Genomic DNA, 20,499 nt, shown 5'->3' on the forward strand with positions numbered 1-20,499 from the left:
GCTTCCTGGTCAACATGTACATATGTACATATGTACACATAATCTCATAATTAAAATACTTTCACTGGTCAAAAGTTGCCATTCACCGGAAAACGCACATTCACACCGACAGAGGGACACGCGGACAGACGGGCCAGCAGACTGATTGGTGGTGAGTTTCTTTTGTTGCCCTTTATATGCATAGGGTATACTCAACACGAACACGCATGTTGGCAACGCCTGAGAGAGCCCTAAGAGTTTACATATATTTTATATCTAGCATACTATTTAGAAATAAAGCTATGTTGATAATGGTTGGCCTTACACCAACTTTGGATTGTTAGGGTATTCCAGCTTCGCCTCGATTAAGTGGCTTGTTTTCCTTTTTGTTTTGACATTCAATAGGTCGCTGCTGTTTCGTTTGTTGCCTTCATAGGGACGGATGCGGTAGGAAAAAAGCACGCTGTGTGTCTTTCTGTCTGTGTGTGTGTGTGTGTGTGTGTGTGTGTGTGTGTGTGTGGGTGTGTGCTCGTGTGTATAAATAGCCGAGCGAACCGCAGGATTCGCTAACATTGCGTGTGTTTCGCTTCACAGAGACGCTCCAAAGTTCGCTGGGCAGTCGGTCGCGAGGGCGCCTATAAATAGGCAACGCTTAATTTGGAATCAATTTGGGAGCTGCGTTTCGCCCGAAGCATGCGAGGACAATAGATAGCAGTGCAATATGGAGATGTCGGGCTATCAGGATATCAGCGCATTGGAAAAATCGGTAAGAATAATAACGACAAGTAGGTAAACAGAAAAGAAATCATCGCATGACCGCCTGATCCTAGGTGGCCAATGCTGGCACCCAGCTGTATACGATGGCCCATAAGCTGCACGCTGTGGAGCGCAGCTTGGATCAGACGGCAATGGAGCAAATGGACGAAATGGAGGTAATGGAGCTGCTCGAGTCCATGACCGAGGTGAAGAACGAGTATCAGAATCTGCGCAAGGACATACAGGAGGTGCAGCAATTGCAGCGTGACGTCAGCACCTCGATACGCTATCAAATGACCAACATGCAGCAGACATTTCAAATGCTAAAAAAACGCATTGCCTCATCCCAGCAGCAGCGCCGCCAAAGGGAACAGCGACAGAGCACCACCGTGGCGGCCAATCAGCATTGAGCCAACAAATTGTGGCATGTGGGCATAGTGTAGTGTAGCGTGTACTGTAGCGTGTAGTGTAGCGTATAGTGTTGTGTAGCAGCGTGTAGAGTAGTGCGTAAGTCCGATGCGTGACGGGCGGGTGGCAGAGGGGTGGGGGCCCGTAGTTGACCTAGGCAGGCTGTTTATGAATTTAATATGATTTTTATTGATTTCGCATTAGTTGAACTGAATTTGCGGTTGCCTGCTCGAAGAAAAGAAAAAAAAAAGAATAAACCCTATATACACATACACACATACATATATATATATATATATATATATATATATGTATCTATATATAGATAAGAGAAATATTCCTGAGTGGGTAACCTGTTGCCATACAAACCTACAAGCCTACACAAATACGTACGTACATACATGGTAATCGTGTCAAATTGTTGGATATTCCTTGAAATCAACAGACAAACAAAGCAATCTTTTTTTATCGTCATATGTCTGAGCAATCAGAAACACGTACATATGTATGTGTACTATAACAATATCAAGAAGCAACAACAAAAGCTTTTTTATACACAATACAAATCCTAGAACAAAATACTTATGCTCGTAACTCGTAACTTTAACTACTTGAGAAAACACACACACATATACAAACATAAGTTGTAAGCAATTTCCTCGAAAACTCTAAATACTTTACGATGCAAATGCAAAATGTCTGATACCATTTGAAAAGAATGCACATTTTCAAACAACAACAAATTTGCCTTAACATAACCATATTATACTAATTTTTGATATATACACATTTTAATATTAAACTTAAGCTTATCATTTCTATTACAATGATAGGCATTAGCGAAATCTTTTTTGTTTTCGTATTTTTTTCGGGATATTTGTTGTTATTAAATTGTATAAGCAATCAAAATAAAAAGCACATAAAATAATAAATAAAATTGGAGTGTTATTCAAATAACGCGCCAATTTCTGTTGAATTTCTGTTGTGCTGCAGCCTGCGATGTGGCCTTAATCGATATACGCGACGTGCATCACTAGCAGTTTAAACGATAGTATATCGATAGTTGCAGCAGGAATTGTTTTGTGATTCTGTGTCGCGGTGGGTTCGCACTCTAATTTTAATATATGTGTTTATTTACGTGTTGCGTTTATAGTTCAATTAATGGTATTGTAAATATTGTGTTGCTGCAACCAATTGGATGCTGTTGCGGGTCTGCGTAGTGCGTAATTGGGGTCGTGTGTCGAGTGCCAGTCCCACAGGTAAGTTATAAGCGGCTCTTGACGTGTACGTCATCAAGCCCACGGCAGCCAGCAGTGCAAAAGAAAGCAGCCACAACAAGCAGGAACAGTGCTGAATTACGCATCAGGTGTCGTCTAGTGTGCAAAGTGCTCGGTTTAAACTGCAATCGGTTTTGCATATCGGCATTTGAGAAAAGTGACCACATTCCAATTATCGACTAGTGCAACAAGTGTCTTGCGATCTCGCTTCCGCTCACAGCCAGCAGCCAATTGTAAACGCTGCGCGGCGCGCGCGCCTGCGCCTACGCTTTGTATTGTTGTTGTTGTCGTTGCTGTTTACGTTGCTTACGTGTCGCGTCGCGAAATGTACGCTTGCGCTTACGTAGTCGTGCTCGCATTTACGTGCCTCGCCGCCGCCAGCCCACGTCCCAGCAGCACCAGCACCAGCACGAGCACGAGCACAGTTCCCCCCGCCCTCGAACACGTCCAAGTTGTGGAGGAGGGCGCTAGCTTTTTAGATAATGCGCATTATCTGAACAATGAGGAAATTGGCGAACTTTTCGCCAGCCTCAGCCGGGACTATCCGACGCTTGCCCAAACCTATACCATAGGCCGCACCATACAGGGCCGTGAGATGCACGCCCTGGCATTGAATGCGCCGGCACCCGATGGCGACGGCGACGATCTGCTGCGTCCAATGGTTAAATTGGTGGCCAACATCCAAGGCGACGAGGCACTGGGCCGACAAATAGTGCTCTACATGGCCGAATACCTGGCCAGCAGCTATGAGCTGGATAAGCAGGTGCAACGTCTGCTCAACACCACCGAAATACACTTTCTGCCCAGCTGCAATCCGGATGGCTTTGCCGCCGCCAAGGTGAGTCAGACATATTATTAGCTCAAATTAGTACCAAAATTTGGGGATACAGTTCCCTGGAATGCCAGAGGAATATCAAACAACTTTCTATCGCGAACATTGAAAGTGTCGGGAGTGCCCGACTTGAAAATACCCTGCCCCTACACACATTGTAGCTGAGTTTCTTCCCCTCACCCCCGACTATGAAGTAAGTCGATTTATAATGAGGTCGCCGTTGCTTTCTTCTGCCTTCCTGGCTCTCTATATACTCCATTCCCCTCGAGAGCAGGAAATATTATTAAGTTTTGTTCTTTTAATGAACAGCTGCAGATTGAGTGTGACCCCAGGAAAAGTGAATGTACACGTCGTGTGTCTGAGGCCTCTGAGTCACCCATATGGCTTGAACTTGTTCCTCAATAATAATGAGCCAAGTGTCGAGCTGCTGTGCCGTCGCTTTTGTTCCCCACGAGGCGTATTGTATTTTTTCCCCTTGTTTCTTGTGGAAACTCTGCGCCCTTTCACAACTGAATCAAAACTAAACAGCGTGGCAAACGAATCCAACAAATCCGCTACGTGGAGCAGAGCAGAAACCGCTTTTAAAGAGCATTCGGCCCAGTTTTTTCTTTTTTTCTTTTCTTGAGTTGAACTTGTTTGAGGTCAGCTCAGCACGATCAACTAATTAGCATCTGCAGATCGCCATTGAGCTAAGTGCTTGTGTATATATTCATAGATCGAGTGATCGCCAAGTGATCCACTTGAGTGCTCTTCACTTTGATGGGTAACTATTTTCTTTTCGCTATTTGTTGTGAAGTACTTATTAAGCCTCTGCGAGCACTTGAAGGAATATTATTAGCTACCTACAAGCAATGCGAGGAGTGTAACAGTTGCGTTAACATTCACTTAACTGTTAACTAACATCATGTTAACTAAATAATATTAGCCACCTACAAGTAATGCGGAGAGTGTAACAGTTGCGTTAACATTCACTTAACTGTTAACTAACATCATGTTAACTAAATAATATTAACTACCTGCAAGTAAGTGTTACAGTTGTGTTAACATTCACTTAACTGTTAACTAACATCATGTTAACTAAATAATATTAGCCACCTACAACTAATGCAAGGAGTGTAACAGTTGCGTTAACATTCACTTTACTGTTAACTAACATCATGTTAACTAAATAATATAAACTACCTACAAGCAATGCGAGGAGTGTAACAGTTGCGTTAACATTCACTTAACTGTTAACTAAAATCATGTTAACTAAATAATATTAGCCACCTACAAGTAATTCGAGGAGTGTAACAGTTGCGTTAACATTGACCTAACTGATAAATAACATAATGTTAACTAAATAATATTAAATAATATTAGCTAAATACAAGTAATACGAGGATTGTAGCAGTTGCGTTAACACTGACTTAACTGTTAACTGACATCATGTTAACTAACATAATGTTAACGAAATGCCGCATCTTTGACGGGCTTCATAGCACATGCTATTCCAAATGTATTCTTATATCTGGGCTTATTGTCCCTGCATCAGTGGCAGGTAAAGAAACACGCTACATTTCGAATGAAATATCGATACTTATCGATTTTTATCGATCACATTAAACAAACTTGGTGCAAATCGATCTGATAGCGAAATTTGCTCTGGGTTAAATAGTTATCGAAAACCCAGAACATTATATCGGTTAAATAGTTATCGAAAACGCAGAAAATTATATCGCGAGCGTTATCGATAATTGGCAATAAGACAGATGGACACAGATATATCGGACCGGACATTGACGTTGAGCAAACTACATTTACAACATAACAAGAAATACAATATTATCCATTATGTAATACAAATTATGAGTAAAAAGTAAAAAGCACGAATGGAAAGATGATCCGAGTTATGTTCAATTACACAGCTCGTAATTCTATAGCACGTATACTCAATTAACTAAAGACATTTAATCCTTCCGCAATTCACTTTAATTAACACCTTATCACCGGTCCAACACTGCACTACAAAGTTCAAGTTCAATTTAGTTGTCTTTATGCAAATATTAGCTTTTCTCTGGCTCTCTGGCTCTCAGCCATTGCCAGCTGTCATCTTCGGCTCATATGTGTGCTTATGCATATGTATTATATCTTCCATCTAATGCCGGTTTCCCATTCCCCTGCTCAGACCACCCCCGACTTTTCCATTCCCCTTCATTCAAGCGTTTGTCGTTTGTCGGTCTTATCGCAAATAACTTTTTGTTTGTTTTTCTGTTCGGTTTTTTTTTTTATAATATCCTTATGGAGGGGTACTTTGATTTTATTCTGCAAAATGTCATGACTTATCGAAAGTTAGAACTGGAAATTGAAATTATTATTTCGATATATTTCTTTTGCAAAATGCTCCATTTCATATTTCATCCAAAACTATCATGCTCTTATTTGACACATTAAAGCAGCTGTCTTTGCTTCAAACTCTTTTCATACGTTTACTTCTTGTTGTCAAAAAGAGCATTTCATCTTCGGCTTTTTCGTATGTATATATAATTCTAATTTTGCTCTGGCTGCGATTTGTAGCACATTTTGCTATAACATATTGTAGTTATTGTCGTAAAGTCGCTTATCGCTCGCCTAACGGGCCGCTATTAATGGGGCCATTAACGCTTTGCGTTGACTTTCAAATCTTATCGCGATATCGATAATATAACTGTCCTCAGCTTAACGGGAATTACGACGTCAAGCCTTAAGCTATATTCTGACCAGGGCTGCAAAGTCAACAAAGTAAGAGGTTCTAGTCGGGAGCTCCCGACTAGCAGATACCCTGAACTCTCTTCTTCCACCAGGCGATAGCTAAAAAAGGAAAGACACTTGATATATATATACTATTCTAGAAGCTACATGTCAAGTTTGGTGACTCAAGCTCTTATTATTTACCAAAATTGCTCAAAAGACAGGATTTCGATATCGATTTTTATCGATTACTTGGAAACGCTGCAAGTTATCGAATATCGGAAACAAACTCGATCTGCGCGGGGACTAGGAGGACCTACAGCTTAAAGCTTTCAAGTCTATAGGCTCTGAGATCCTTGCGTTCATATGTACATACGGACTGACAGACGGACGGACATGGCTAGGGTCGGAGATGCTTCCTTCTGCCTGTTACATACATTTGCACAAATACATTATACCCCTTTTACCCATTTTCAATGGGTTCAGGGCATACAAATAAAATGGTGTGTGCTACGGTTCATGGTTTGAACCAGCTCCCTGCTTTTTAAAACTTATCGCATTGTCGATAATATAACTGTCGTCAGCTGAACGGGAATTACGACGTCAAGCCTTAAGCTATATTCTGACCAGGGTTGCAAAGCCCAAAAATAAAATGGTGTGTGCTACGGTTTATGGTTTGAACCAGCTCCCTGCCTTAAGGTTCGTTTCGTAAAGCTGGTTTTGAACATTTTAGTGAAACTATTCAATGCTTTATCTATGTACACTTAAGGCAGAATCAGGCTTTAAAGCTTTTTATATTGAACCAAAGAAAAACAACAACATATGGTTCAGTTTTGGGTTCATAGTTCGGCTCAGGTTGGATTCGTGGTGAAAAACTTGTTAACAATTCCGGGCTCGAGTCGCTTCGTTTTAGCCTTGATGCTGACACTAGCCGGACATTCAGCCTAAAGAGTTGCGATGCGGAGTTGGATTCTTGAATTCGCCACGCAACGCGCCGCAATCCGTTCGCCTTCTCGTCTGACCTTTAGGTGTCCGCCCGATTAGATTAGCCCGTCACAAATTGGTCATAACGTTGCCCCCGACAGCTGCAGCTGACAGCCGGGTCTATAAATAAAGGGCCAGCATATTGGGCTGGTGTCAATCTTCGACCAGTTGACGTCATCTGTTGCAATTGCCACAAGAAACTGGTTCAGCTGCCGCAGCCAGCAACTACGTCAACGCGCGACGACGCAACGTTGCATGCAACCGGTTTGTGGCCAATGTTGTTGCCGTTGCCGTTGTTGTTGCCGTTGTTGTTGTTGTTGTTGTTGTGGATATACTCTGCACTTCTTAATGCCCTGCCCTAGCAACGGCATTAAGCTCCACGAGGATTACAACTCGAGCTGGAGAGCTTATTCTGCGGTCTCTTGCACGCGCCACGCAAATGAGGCATAAGCTCTTCGGCTTATCGCCGGGAATAGACAAGCTGAAGCCTGGCAAAGTGTGCGGTTTCCTTTAAAGCATACACTATCTGAAAGTTCTATAAACGTAAAGTATACTTTAATCTAAAATCTTTCCCCGAAAAGATTTCTGGAAACAGTTAGATGATTCATCTAAAAGTCGAGCAGCTAATTTGAGAGCAGAGTTAAACCCTTCAAAAGAAATTCGCAACATAAAAAAATAAAAAAATAGAGTATTTTCCAGTGAAACTGTTCGTTTTGACATTTTTTTAAATTACTTCTTTTCGAAGCCAAGAGTACATAATATTTTCTATATTCCGTTAAGCGCATTGACAGGCATTTTCCACTGTAAAAGCGGTTTTTCTTTTGCCTTCTTTGAGATGTCAATTAGTTTTGTTAGATTTGTTGTTTGTTTGTCATTTAAACCACATAATTATGTAGGTCATGAGTTTGAAGTCGTCTAGCACAATGGAGCATAAATTTAGACATTCAACTTTGATATTTGCAACAAACCGAGAGGCTTGCATAAATAGAGGTTGCACCCAAAATGGCATACGAATATGCAAAAGTGTTTTTTTTTTTTTGTTTTTTTTTTGGTTTATCAAAAATTGCCAAAGAACTACAAGAGATATGAGAAGAGCTGCGGAATTTGCCGTGTACAGGTAACAGCTTGTAATACAGATCTTGCTATATGCCGACCTTTTCATTATGTGCGCCATGCTGATAATGATTAACGTCGGCTCGCGACAGCGGCAGCAGAAGCAGCGGCAGCAGAGCAGCGGCAGAGGGCTGATAAGAACGCAATAGCAAATAACCGCCTGAACTCTCTCTGTCATTGTGTGTATGGGCAATGCCCACGCAAAATGCCGCTGTGACGTCACTGGACCAAGTTATCGATTTTGTTGTTTGTCTGAGGTTGGCGAAAATAATAATATCCTTTCAATTGCTGACACATGGGTCGCGTGCGTTGGCGTGCCTGACGCTGGGCGAAACTGGCGTCGGCAGCGCTGCTAACGTCAATGCGTTCGCTCTCTCTCTCTCTCGGTTATTATCGTCGCCGCCGCCGCCGTCGCCGCCACTCTCCTTGACTGACTTGCGCAGGCGCCTGACTTGCATCTGGCAACGCCGCCTACACACCGCATAGTCCGAAGAGCTGTGCCAAAAACACAGAAAACAAATACAAAAAAAAAAAACAATGTGTAATGAAGAAACCAAACGAAGTACATACATAACATAAAAATTAAACACAATAAAAAACTGAAAACTATTAATTTGTGCTTAAACGCAAAGTTGTCGCCGCAATGCGGCAATAACAAAACAAAAACAACAGAAACATTAGCAGCAGCAGCAGGCAGTTACAACAACAACAACAACAACAACAAAACTCGTGACTGACGAGCGCAAAGCTTCGGCGCGCTCTCTGCCGTGTAATTTCCCTACAATTATCGCACGTCGTCGCTCTCAGCAGCAGCAGCAGCAGCAGCGTCGGCAGCGTTGGCAGCGACGTCGACAGCGGCAGTGGGACCGCGGGCGGGCAGCACGGGCTTAAGGCCAATCAACGCAGCAAATTTTCAAACAGTACATTTTTCGAAGCTGAGTCGAACCGATTGGAGCTGCTGCACAATAACAACAGCCACAGCAACTGTGACCCATACGAACGCCGAGGCACGCGGGCTTCGACCTGTATCTAAGCGGCCCGCTCGCTCAATTTGCACGCCAGTGATAACTAACAGTCGGCATCGGCATCGGCATCAGCAGCAGAAGCAGCAGCAGCAGAAGAAACAGTAACAGTAACCAGTTGGACATTTAGCCATGATGCAGTGGATATTCGCTCTGGCACTGATACCGTTAATCGCTCAGGGCTACATTATCAAAGAGGATGAGAGCTTCCTACAGCTACCGCATTATACTAGCCAGGAGCAACTGGAAGATCTGTTTGCCCGGCTCGAGAAGGCCTATCCGGAACAGGCGCGCGTTCACAGTCTCGGCCGATCGCTGGAGGGACGAAATTTGTTGGCCCTTCAAATCTCGCGCAATACACGCCAACGACCGCTGCTGACGCCGCCCGTCAAATACATTGCCAATATGCACGGCGATGAGACGGTCGGGCGACAGCTGCTCGTCTATTTGGCCCAATATCTGTTGGGCAATTTCGAGCGTAGCCTGGAGATTGGCCAGCTGGTGAACACCACCGACATATTTCTGATGCCCACCATGAATCCCGATGGCTATGCCCTGTCCCAGGTACGTGCGCCGCTGTCGTCACCTGTTTCTAGCAGCAACAAAAAAACACAAAAAAAAAAAAGACAATGAAGCAGATTAAATAATCGCATCGTGGAAAAATCGATAAGTGTGAAATTTCAGACAGCGTCACCCGCCCATGCCGCAGCTGCGTCTGCCGCATTTGTAGAATTTTTCCTGATGCCAGCGCTGACGTCGCGGCGTCACGGCTTCACGGCGCGTCGCTGCTGTTGCGCACTTGCGATTTGATTGAGTTAGGGCACAATTCTCACTCTCTCTCTCTCTCTCTCTCTCGCACGCCCCATTGTTGTTGACATATTGCGAAAGCTTGTTGCTTTTGTCTCTGAGTCGTACACTTGTTTTGTTTATAATTAACCGTTGGGCGGTTAGGCTCTAGTAAGCACACCACTACACATGCAATACATGCTCATATACATACATATACACACACACAATTATATTGCGATTATTATGGCTATCGATATTCATTCTGTAATATTTGGCATCGTAAGCACTTTACACCCCCGCATATGCACTTGGAAACAAATAATAATATCGATATTAATTTAATGCAATTTTGAACTCGACCCTTCTGCTCACGCACACACGCACTCGCACAGACTTGCATGCTGCTATCAATATTGATTTCGTTATAAATACCCCTTCCATTCATTTGCATGGCGCCGTGTGGGTTATTTTCGCCAGTTTATGCTGTGTGTACCTACCCAAAATGTACTCCAAAGCTTTCGCTCGGCAACTTCGCTGCTATTTTTGGCAATTGCCAGACGCACAACTCAACTGTGAATAGAATAGGAATTTCCCCGGCTACAGGGATTTTTTGTTTTTTGTATTGTTGGTGGAAAGACAGATGATACCCAATATGAGTGAGCCACTTTGTGTGATCGGCCATTGTGACTAACCTACATACGCAAGAGCATGCATGCATATACTAAATACGTTTATATATGTATGTATGTATGTACGTATGTGTGCGTGTATTTATTCTGAACGTGCACGTTATTTGTTTGTTTATTAATGCAATCGAGTCGCGCCAATTGTCTCTACCCGTCTCGCTTGTTCGTTCATATGTACATTGGCGATTGATTGGCACTTGCTCCAATTGGAAATTGCGCCAATATGCTTCTGATTGGAAACTACAGCTGAACAGCTAAGCTTGATCGTAACTTGATTTCCCTCTTACGGCTACTCTCGCCTAATGCATTGATTATGGATGGTGTTGCAAGAGCTTTTGCGATCCGATCACCTGACTGTCATATTAAAGACAAGTTTGGTCAACTCTTTGGGCCGCGCGCGCGTGCGGAATGCCAAATTGCCCGACCGACCGACCGACCGCCCGGCCGCAAAAGCACAAGGCCAGGGGCGAGCGCAGGGCTTCGTGCTAATAACAATTCACGTAATCAACGATTTAATGAATTAACCAATATACTGACTCGCTCTCTCTCTCTCTCTCGCTCTCGCTCTCTCTGGCAGGAGGGGAACTGCGAATCGCTGCCAAATTATGTGGGACGCGGCAATGCAGCTGGCGTCGATCTGAACCGTGACTTTCCGGATCGCCTGGAGCAACAGCATGTGAATCAGCTGCGCGCACAAAGCCGCCAACCGGAAACGGCCGCTTTGGCCGAATGGATTGTGAGCAAGCCGTTTGTGCTCTCGGCCAATTTTCATGGCGGCGCCGTCGTGGCCAGCTATCCGTATGACAACTCACTGTAAGTGGTCCGCCCCCCTCCCCCTCCACCCACCTGGCTTTAATCGAAACCCGAACTCATTCCATCCAACACGCATATCCATAGGGCGCACAACGACTGCTGCGAGGAGAGCCTCACGCCGGACGATCGCGTCTTCAAGCAGCTGGCGCACACGTATTCCGACAATCATCCGATAATGAGGCGTGGCAACAACTGCAACGACAGCTTCGCTGGCGGCATCACCAACGGCGCCAACTGGTACGAGCTGTCCGGCGGCATGCAGGACTTTAATTATGCATTTAGCAATTGCTTCGAACTGACCATCGAGCTATCCTGCTGCAAGTTTCCGGCGGCGAGCAGCCTGCCCAGCGAATGGGCGCGCAATAAGCGACCATTGCTGGAGCTGCTGAAGCAGGCGCATATCGGCATCAAGGGTCTGGTGCATGATGCCAGCGGCTATCCCATACCGGATGCGACCATCGTTGTCTCCGGCCTCGAGGACAAGCCCATACGCACATCAAAGCGTGGCGAATACTGGCGACTGCTCACGCCCGGCATTTACAGTGTCTACGCGGCAGCCTTTGGGTAAATCAAAATTCCAACAGAGCCTCACAATTTTTGTTCGCCACTCACGAACTCTGTATACCCTTTCCGTTTCCTCCGCACAGCTATCAATCGAGCCCGATGCAACAGCTGCATGTGACCAACGAGAACGCGGAGGCGCTGCGCGTCGACTTCAAGCTGACGCCCGTCGAGAGCAACTTTGATGGTATTAGCAGTTATTACAATCCATACTTTTTTAGGCATTAAATGCGCCCGCCCCAACTGCAACTCCAACTGCAGCAGCAGCAGCAACCGCAGCAGCAGCAGCAGCAGCAGCAATGATTCCATCTCCATACTGCACCAACTGCATCGGTCTATTGCCTAACACTGATTGAAGCATTGTTAACACTACTAACATTTGTGACATTTGCCACGCCTGCCACGCCCACAAATTATGCACGCCCATCACACACATATAGACACCCACACTAACGCATTTTTCTTTTGTATATTTTTGCTGCATTCACATAAAGTTTTCGTCTTTGTTTTTGACTTTTTTTATACGTTTTACTTTTCAATATCATTTTTTCATTTAGTTTTTCTCGCTTTTTCGCTACTGCCAGCCGCTTTTAAGTTCTCTCAAGCACACACTCTCCTGCTCTCCTGCTCTCTCGCTCGCTCTTTCTTCCTTTTTAAGGCACGGCTTTGGAGTGCATATCAATTCGTAAAGATAGAGTGAGAGAGAGAGAGACAACAATATTTGATTTGTACATATGAATAGGATATGCCCTCCCACGCCCTCCCACGCCCTAACTAAACGAGCTATAAAATGGCCACAACGCACACTGAATACCCTGCCCTCACTCTCAATTACACAATTATATGAATATATATATATATATACATATATATCTGTCTATATATTATCGTATTATTTAGAAGCAAGTGAAACCATGTGTAAAAATTATATAAACGCAACTATATATCTAACCAAACTAACCTTATATACATATATAAATATATATATAAATCTATAAACCCTTAATATCTCATATACATATATACATAGATATATGTATATATATATATACACGTATGTTAACACGAGATTGTTAAAATGTTATTCCCTTTTTTTTATGCGAGCAACAAAAACGTCTGAAACATTGTTAACATATATTATACACATATAGAAGAAATCAAATATATAGAAAGATGACAAAGCACAAAATCGAACAAATAGTACTAATACGAAATACGAAATGATAATGGCTTTAACAAAACAAACAAATATATATTTATATATACAAAAATACAAAAGGAAAACAAATTAATAATAATAATAATAGCCTTTTGCATATGGCAAAATAAAATTTTTGATTTTTGCGTAGTGCGTTTTATTTTCCTATGCAAGAAACAGCCCGAAAATCCCATAAAAATACAAATAAAAATAAATAGAAGTAATTAAATTCAAGCAACTATCAACAATTATTATAATAACGCACATTTATTTCCCCATATATATACATATTTATATATATATCTTGATCTGGTGATTGTTACTGCATATATATACATACATATATTCAAATTTTCTTCAAACTAGATTTTATTATAAAGTATTTTAAATTTAAATATAATAATATCCTGATCCTCGTATATCTAAAGTTTATTAATATACATACATATATATATATATATATATATAAAATATATATACATATTTACGAAATTGTTCATAGCTGCCACTGCACTGGCCAAAGAAGCGGAACTAGTTCTATTTTTTTTATTAATTTTGATTTTCTTTCTTTAAGCTTAAGCAAACAAAATTCTCTTTACGAAATGGCAATTCGAACTCAGGGCTTGCATATAGTTAACTATTCATTCGATTTATTGTATTATTGTTTGACAACTTGATCCTAATGCGGAACTAGTTCAGTTTCTTTGAGGTTATGTTTAGCTTAAGCAATACAAATTCCTATATACAATTTGAGAAATTATGAACTCAGGGTCTTGCGGGTCTTGCGCGTGTTTATTGCCAGTCGTGTGGCTGTTGTGAACTTTAACTCAAATTAAGTAAATCCCCATTTTTTTCAATTCTGTTTCTTGTTCTTGAGACTTTCGCTCTGTTTTTTTTTTTAAGCTATTGAATGAAATAAATATACTTATTGCAAGCAAACTGCAAATTGGTTAAAATTGCTTTTCAACTGGCGCCTGGCTTCATTTAATAGTTACCCATTTTGGTTTCGCTTAAAGGTTTTGGGACTTGTGGACTTGGCTTTCTTAATTTGTACTTTTGCTTTTATTTCCTAGACTAGTCACCACCCCCACCCCCCCCCCCACCCTTCCCCTCCTCCAACTTGATCCTCCTTGATCTTAATGTTCAATTTTTTTTGTTTATCGGCAGGCAACTTTCGCAAGCAGAAAGTGGAGCGCGCCGAGCCGCCGGATCAGCTGAAGCAGCAATACGACGGCTTCCTGACGCCCACGAGATTCGAGCATCACAATTTTGCGTCCATGGAGAGGTGAGTCCTGGCGCCCCAACCATTCCTCAACTATTCCTCAACTTGTCAAATTGTCTGTTGCAGTTATTTGCGCAACATGAGCGCCAGCTATCCGAGCCTGACGCGGCTCTATAGCATCGGGAAGAGCGTGGAGGGCAGGGATCTGTGGGTGCTGGAGATCTCAACGACGCCGGGCAGCCATGTGCCGGGCGTGCCCGAGTTCAAATATGTAGCGAATATGCATGGCAACGAGGTCGTCGGCAAGGAGATGCTCCTGCTGCTGACCAAATATCTGCTGGAGCGCTATGAGAATGATGAGCGTGTCACGCGTCTGGTGAATGGTACACGGATGCACTTCCTCTACAGCATGAATCCCGACGGCTATGAGATATCGCGCGAGGGCGATCGCACCAGCGGCCTGGGTCGGCCCAATGCCAATCAGGTGGATTTGAATCGCAATTTTCCCGATCAATATGGCACAGATAAATACAATAATCATACCGAGCCGGAGGTGGCCGCCGTCATGAACTGGACGCTCTCGGTGCCGTTTGTGTTGTCGGCGAATCTGCACGGCGGCTCGCTGGTGGCCAATTATCCGTACGATGACAATGAGAACGATTTCAATGATCCGTATTCGCGGCTGCGCGATGCCAGCATCAGTGGACGCAAACTGAATCCCACCGAGGACAATGAGCTGTTCCGCCATCTGGCGCTCGTCTATTCGCGCGCCCATCCCACCATGCATCTGGGCAAGCCGTGCGCCCTCTTCCAGAACGAGCTCTTCGCCGACGGCATCACCAACGGCGCCCAATGGTATAGCGTGACGGGCGGCATGCAGGATTGGAATTATGTGCGCGCCGGCTGCCTGGAGCTGACCATCGAGATGGGCTGCGACAAGTTCCCCCTGGCCAAGGAGCTGCCACAGTATTGGCGCGACAATCGCGAGCCCCTGCTCCAGCTGATCGAGCAGGTCCACCATGGCGTCCATGGCTTCGTGCGCAGCAGCATCGGGACACCGATCGCTGGCGCCGCCGTCGGCATTGACGGCGGCAATCATAGCACCTACAGTGGCACCTTCGGCGACTACTGGAAGCTAACGCTGCCCGGCCGGCACAATGTCACCGTCCTGGCCGATGGCTTTGCTCCGCTGCGCGTCGAGGTCGAGGTGCCCGACGCGGAGCCGTTCGGCATGCGGCTCGATGTCACACTGATGCGCGACGATCCACAGCACTGGGCGTCCGCCAACGATTTCCGGATCATCGAGAACGTGGTCAACACCAGATACCATACCAATGCCGAGCTGCGCAATCGACTGGCCGAATTCGAGAATCAGAATCCGCAAATCGCCAGCTTCGGCTATGCGGACAACGAGTTCAGTCGCCACTTCAACTACCTCAAGCTGACCTCCAATGTGAGTTGGAATAATCGTATAGAAATCCCATATCCTGCTGCCCCAAGTGCAGGGCTTCACTCATCCTTCATCAACTTTCGAGTCATCTGTCATTTTATGCCCCGAAGATCTAGACTTCATGTGGGAGGAGCTTCTCATTTTGGTTCGATAGCTTTTTCAATTTTCATAATATCGATAAATATCGATTTTGGGAACTGGTTTTAAAAATGCACCAAATTTGCTATTAAGGTTCTCCTTAAGCATATAAGTTTCCCTTTGACCTTTTCTATGTCACATTTAAGCCCTGAAAATTTCATCAAAATCGGATTATGAATACCGAAATTATCAATCAAGAACGCATTTCCCCTACATAGACATAGGATGGGCCTGAGGGAAGAAGAAGCAGAGCTCAAAAAGGGCTCAACACTGAGTTCAATCTATCCACCAATCGGTCCGACTAAAGCCCTCTTGTTTTGTTTTAATCAATTAGATGTGAGGTTAGTTTCTAGATGTGAGATTTGAGGTTAGTTTCTAGATATGAGGCTAGTTTTTAGTTTCTAAATGTGAGGTTAGCTCCTAGATTTGAGGTTAGTTTCTAAATATGAGGTTAGTTTCTAAATTTGAGCTTAGTTTCTAGATTTGAGGTTAGTTTCTAAATATGAGGTTAGTTTCCAGATTTGAGGTTAGTTCCTAAATATGAGGTTAGTTTCTAGATTCGGGGTTAGTTTCTAAATGTGAGGTTATTTTCTAGATGTGAGGTTATTTTCTAAATGTGAGGTTATTTTCTAGATGTGAGGTTAGTTTCTAGATTTGAGGTTAGTTTCTAGATGTGAGATTTGAGGCTAGTTTCTAAATTTGAGGTTAGTTTCTAAATATGACGTTAGTTTCTAGATTCGAGGTTAGTTCCTAGATTTGACGTTAGTTTCTAGATTCGGGGTTAGTTTTTAGATTTGAGGTTAGTTTCTAAATGTGAGGTTAGCTTCTGGATGTGAGGTTAGCTTCTAGATTTGAGTTTATTTAGCTATAATGGCGTGAAATTCAAATGTCCAGACTAACAGCAATCTTTAGTTTATGCGAAAAGCAACTTTTGACCAAGTTCGAATCTCTGCCTGCACAGATTGGCGAGCCGGAGGAGCACAAGTACAAGCTGCTGGTGATTAGCTCACTGTTCGACACCGCGGCACCGCTGGGCCGTGAGATAATGCTGAATCTGGTGCGGCACTTGATCGAGGGCCACAAGCTGCAGGAGGCGTCCGTGGTGCAGCTGCTGCAGCGCAGCGTCATCTACTTCCTGCCGCAGACGGAGAAGTTCGACGCGATCTTCAGCATGTACAATGCCAAGTAAGTGTTATAGAATGCCAAATGCCAAAAACTGTGCAACTGTTAATTAATTAATTAACACGACACAGCAATTCCGTTTGTGATCCCATGCTGCCCGATGAGCTGGCCGAGCGCATACTGAGTCCGGAGCTGGAGTCAGCGCGGGATCTGCTGTTGCAGTTTTTGCGCAGGGAACGCTTCGATCTGCTGCTGACATTCAGTGCGGGCAGCTCGGAGCTGAGCTATCCGCGCGCCGATTCCATACTCGAGAAGTTCGCCCACAGCATACAGCGCACGGAGTTCAACTATTCGCCGCTGCAGTGCAGCAGCTCAGCGACACGTCAGCTGCATCGGGAGGCGACCGAACGTCTCACTAATCTGCTGTACAGGATGTACAATCTGCCCATGTATACGCTGGGCTTGTCCTGCTGCCGCATGCCCGGCCACGGTCAGATTGGCGCCGTCTGGCGCACCAATATCGAGAAGATACGCAACTTCTTGGCCCTGGTCCAGACCGGCATTGCGGGCCTCGTCCACAACGATAAGGGCCAGCCGCTGCGCGAGGCGTTCGTCCGTCTGCTGGAGCATCCCGCCGTTTACAATGTGACACGGAATGCGGCACGCTTCCAGCTGATGCTGCCCAAGGGCATCTACGGGCTGGAGGTGAGCGCGCCCAACTACGAATCGCAGATCGTCAGGACGCAGGTGCAGCACGGTGTGCTCAGCGACCTGGGCGTCATCCGGCTGCACGGCTACACCCTGATCAGGGGCGAGGTAACCGAACTGAATGCCAAGCCAGCCGCGAACCAAGCCACCACCACCACCAGCATATCGGGCCTTGTTCTCGACGATGGCAATCATCCCGTACGCAATGCCAAGATCTCTGTCATCCGGCCCTCGGGCCTGAACCATTTGCGCAACTTCACCAACAGCTTGGGCGAATATCTGTTGTCGGCGGTGCCATTGGGCGCCATAACGCTCAAGGTGGAGGCTCCGCGGCATTTTGAGGCGACACGCGATCTCCGGCTGCCGTCGGGTGAGCTCACGGAGAACGTTGTCTTCCATCTCAAGTTCAATGCCCATGTCTTTGGCCTGCCGCGCTTTATCTTCATCATTGTTGCCAGTGTCCTAATCATTGTGGGCGTTGTCGTCTGCGTAATATGCGCCCAATTCTGGTTCTACAGACGGCATCGCGGCAAGATGCCCTACTACAATTTCTCGCTGCTGCCGCAAAAGGGCAGGGAACAGTTCGAGCTGGACGACGATGCCGGCGACGACGGCGAAACGGAGCTCTTTCGTTCGCCCATCAAGCGTGAGTAGAGCCCAGCCACAGGCCCACAGACCCAGACACTAATCCTTATCCTTGGTATTTCGCAGGCGGCATGACCATACAGCCCTACTTCGATGAGGAGCAGCTGGAGCACATACTGCACACGGACGAGGATGAGGATGACCACGACGATGACGATGACGATGACGATGAGGATGTGCGGAATGAGCGCGATTTGGGCATGGAGCCGCAGCTGGATGCGGCCGATGAGAGCGGCGATGAGATTGTCATGTTGCATCAACACAATCGGCGCAGGCAATAGAAAGGGACAGCAACACAACACACACACACACACACACACACACACACACAACATAACTGTGATGCAAAAGTTTTCAACAATCAAGCGCTCTATGATAGACTACATATGTTTTTTCTCTCAATTTTAACCATGTACATACACACACACACACACACACACACACACACACACACACACACACATATATATATATATATATATATATATAGACAGCTTGTATATACATCATATTCGATGTCATGTCGCGAATCTCTGCAAAAGAAAAACGGCACCTTAACAATGTCTAATAAGATATATATATATATGTGTGTGTGTGTGTGTGTGTGTGTATATATTTATATGTATGTGCTGTCCAGTGTTGCCAACGCAGCCTTTTCTCGCTAAATTTGGCTAAATTTCTCTGACAATTTGTGCTCAAAATCGAATTTAGGTATTTGTTTTTTTTTTTTTGTTATTTTTTACCCATTTTCAACATTGGTTTTAGCTACTTTTTTTTGTTGGCAACACTGGCGCTGTCCAGGAACCTAACTGTAACTACTCTTAAGACTGAGCCCCAACAAGAAAGAAAATCAAAAGAAAAAAGAAAAGAGAAAAAGAAAGAGAAGAAGAAAGTTAAACACACAGAAAGATTGTGTACTTAAGCAAAGCAATTGAGAACTTAAGAAAACATTCCACAAGCCAATTGATTGGCAGAGCCGGCCTTACAATAATACCAGACCAAAATCCCTATGCATATATCTAAGTATATATAGAATACGTATAAAGCATATCTGTCCAATTTACCAGCTGACATATGTATATATACACTATATATAATTCTAAATCGAACATGTGCAGGCTTTTCATATTATATAGAGCGTATGCACACGATTGACTAACTCTCTATATATATATATATATATATATATGCACGATTTTAAAACCAATTTATATATTGCGCACTTTATGCTCATTAATTATATTCCAAACGGTGCACACACGCCAAATCGAAAGATTATTTAAATATATGTATGTATATATATAACAATATTTATATATCTTTAAGACAAATATTTGGAATTTTATCGAAATAAATACGAGTATGTACAAGTACCTAATCCGAATTCAAGCTGGCTCCGCACATTATTTGACAGCGAATTATTTTTTGGCCTCAGCCTTGAAGCGGCCTATCAAATTAACCCCCCCCCCCCCCCACAGAGAGCAGAAATATACATATATAATATGATTATAGCTAGTAATCAACTTTATTGATTAAAATACGACAGCTTAGACGGTTGCGGTGCGCCGATCACCAAATACCCTCACAAAACAAATTAGTTTCGATCTAAAGCGGAGTTTCCTTTTCTTACCGTTGTGATTCAAAGACTATTCGTTCGTTGTTGCCCTTTGCAACACTGTGTAATTGTTAACTGTTAATGAGAGCCTAACCTTACTTTTGGCAAACAGTACAGTTACATGCAAAGCATTGAGCTCTGTTATGGAAATTTCAAATATTTACCAAAATAGACATTTTTGAGTTTCTCAAATAAAGGAAACTTGACTGGAATCGGTCTATACATAGTTATCTATATATAGTTCAATTTTAATTCATATTATTTCAGTACTCAAAAGATTCACATTTTGTGGGAAGGTTATCCATGCCAAGTTCTAATAACATAACTAGTCCCAAAGTCAAACAATATTCGTACAGCTCTTCAATAATATTAATAATTATTTTATTGGAAAACTCTCGGCTGTGCCAAGCCATGCCCATGCCCATGCCCATTCCGGTGTTCCATATGCGATGCTTGGCTGCATATACCCTGT

General features: G+C 43.9%; 2 protein-coding genes across 5 annotated transcripts; both read left to right on the top strand.

Annotated features, from left to right (window-relative positions):
- Positions 1–486: 486 nt before the first annotated feature.
- On the top strand, positions 487–1,777 carry LOC135434497 (uncharacterized). The gene is made up of 2 exons (XM_064691103.1): positions 487–745; positions 810–1,777. The coding sequence occupies exons 1-2, from the start codon at positions 701–703 to the stop codon at positions 1,143–1,145; spliced, it is 381 nt and encodes a 126-aa protein (XP_064547173.1). The 5' UTR covers positions 487–700; the 3' UTR covers positions 1,146–1,777.
- A 456-nt stretch (positions 1,778–2,233) lies between these two features.
- On the top strand, positions 2,234–19,801 carry svr (Carboxypeptidase D svr). 4 transcript variants are annotated; one of them, XM_064691098.1, is made up of 9 exons: positions 2,234–3,258; positions 11,133–11,368; positions 11,453–11,932; positions 12,016–12,116; positions 14,295–14,412; positions 14,476–15,802; positions 16,899–17,122; positions 17,191–18,413; positions 18,479–19,801. In XM_064691098.1, exons 1-9 carry the CDS (start codon positions 2,746–2,748, stop codon positions 18,691–18,693), a joined length of 4,437 nt encoding a protein of 1,478 aa, XP_064547168.1. In that variant the 5' UTR covers positions 2,234–2,745; the 3' UTR covers positions 18,694–19,801. The 4 variants fall into 4 exon arrangements, with proteins under 4 accessions (XP_064547168.1, XP_064547172.1, XP_064547171.1 ...); XM_064691101.1 differs by lacking the exon at positions 2,234–3,258 and adding an exon at positions 8,588–8,620; XM_064691100.1 differs by lacking the exon at positions 2,234–3,258 and adding an exon at positions 8,693–9,644.
- Positions 19,802–20,499: the final 698 nt, after the last annotated feature.

The sequence above is a fragment of the Drosophila montana genome, unplaced genomic scaffold, assembly GCF_035044405.1.
Source record: "Drosophila montana isolate Dmon_TW-CO22-7 unplaced genomic scaffold, ASM3504440v1 contig_3326_1, whole genome shotgun sequence".
Classification (NCBI taxonomy): Eukaryota; Metazoa; Arthropoda; class Insecta; order Diptera; family Drosophilidae; genus Drosophila; species Drosophila montana.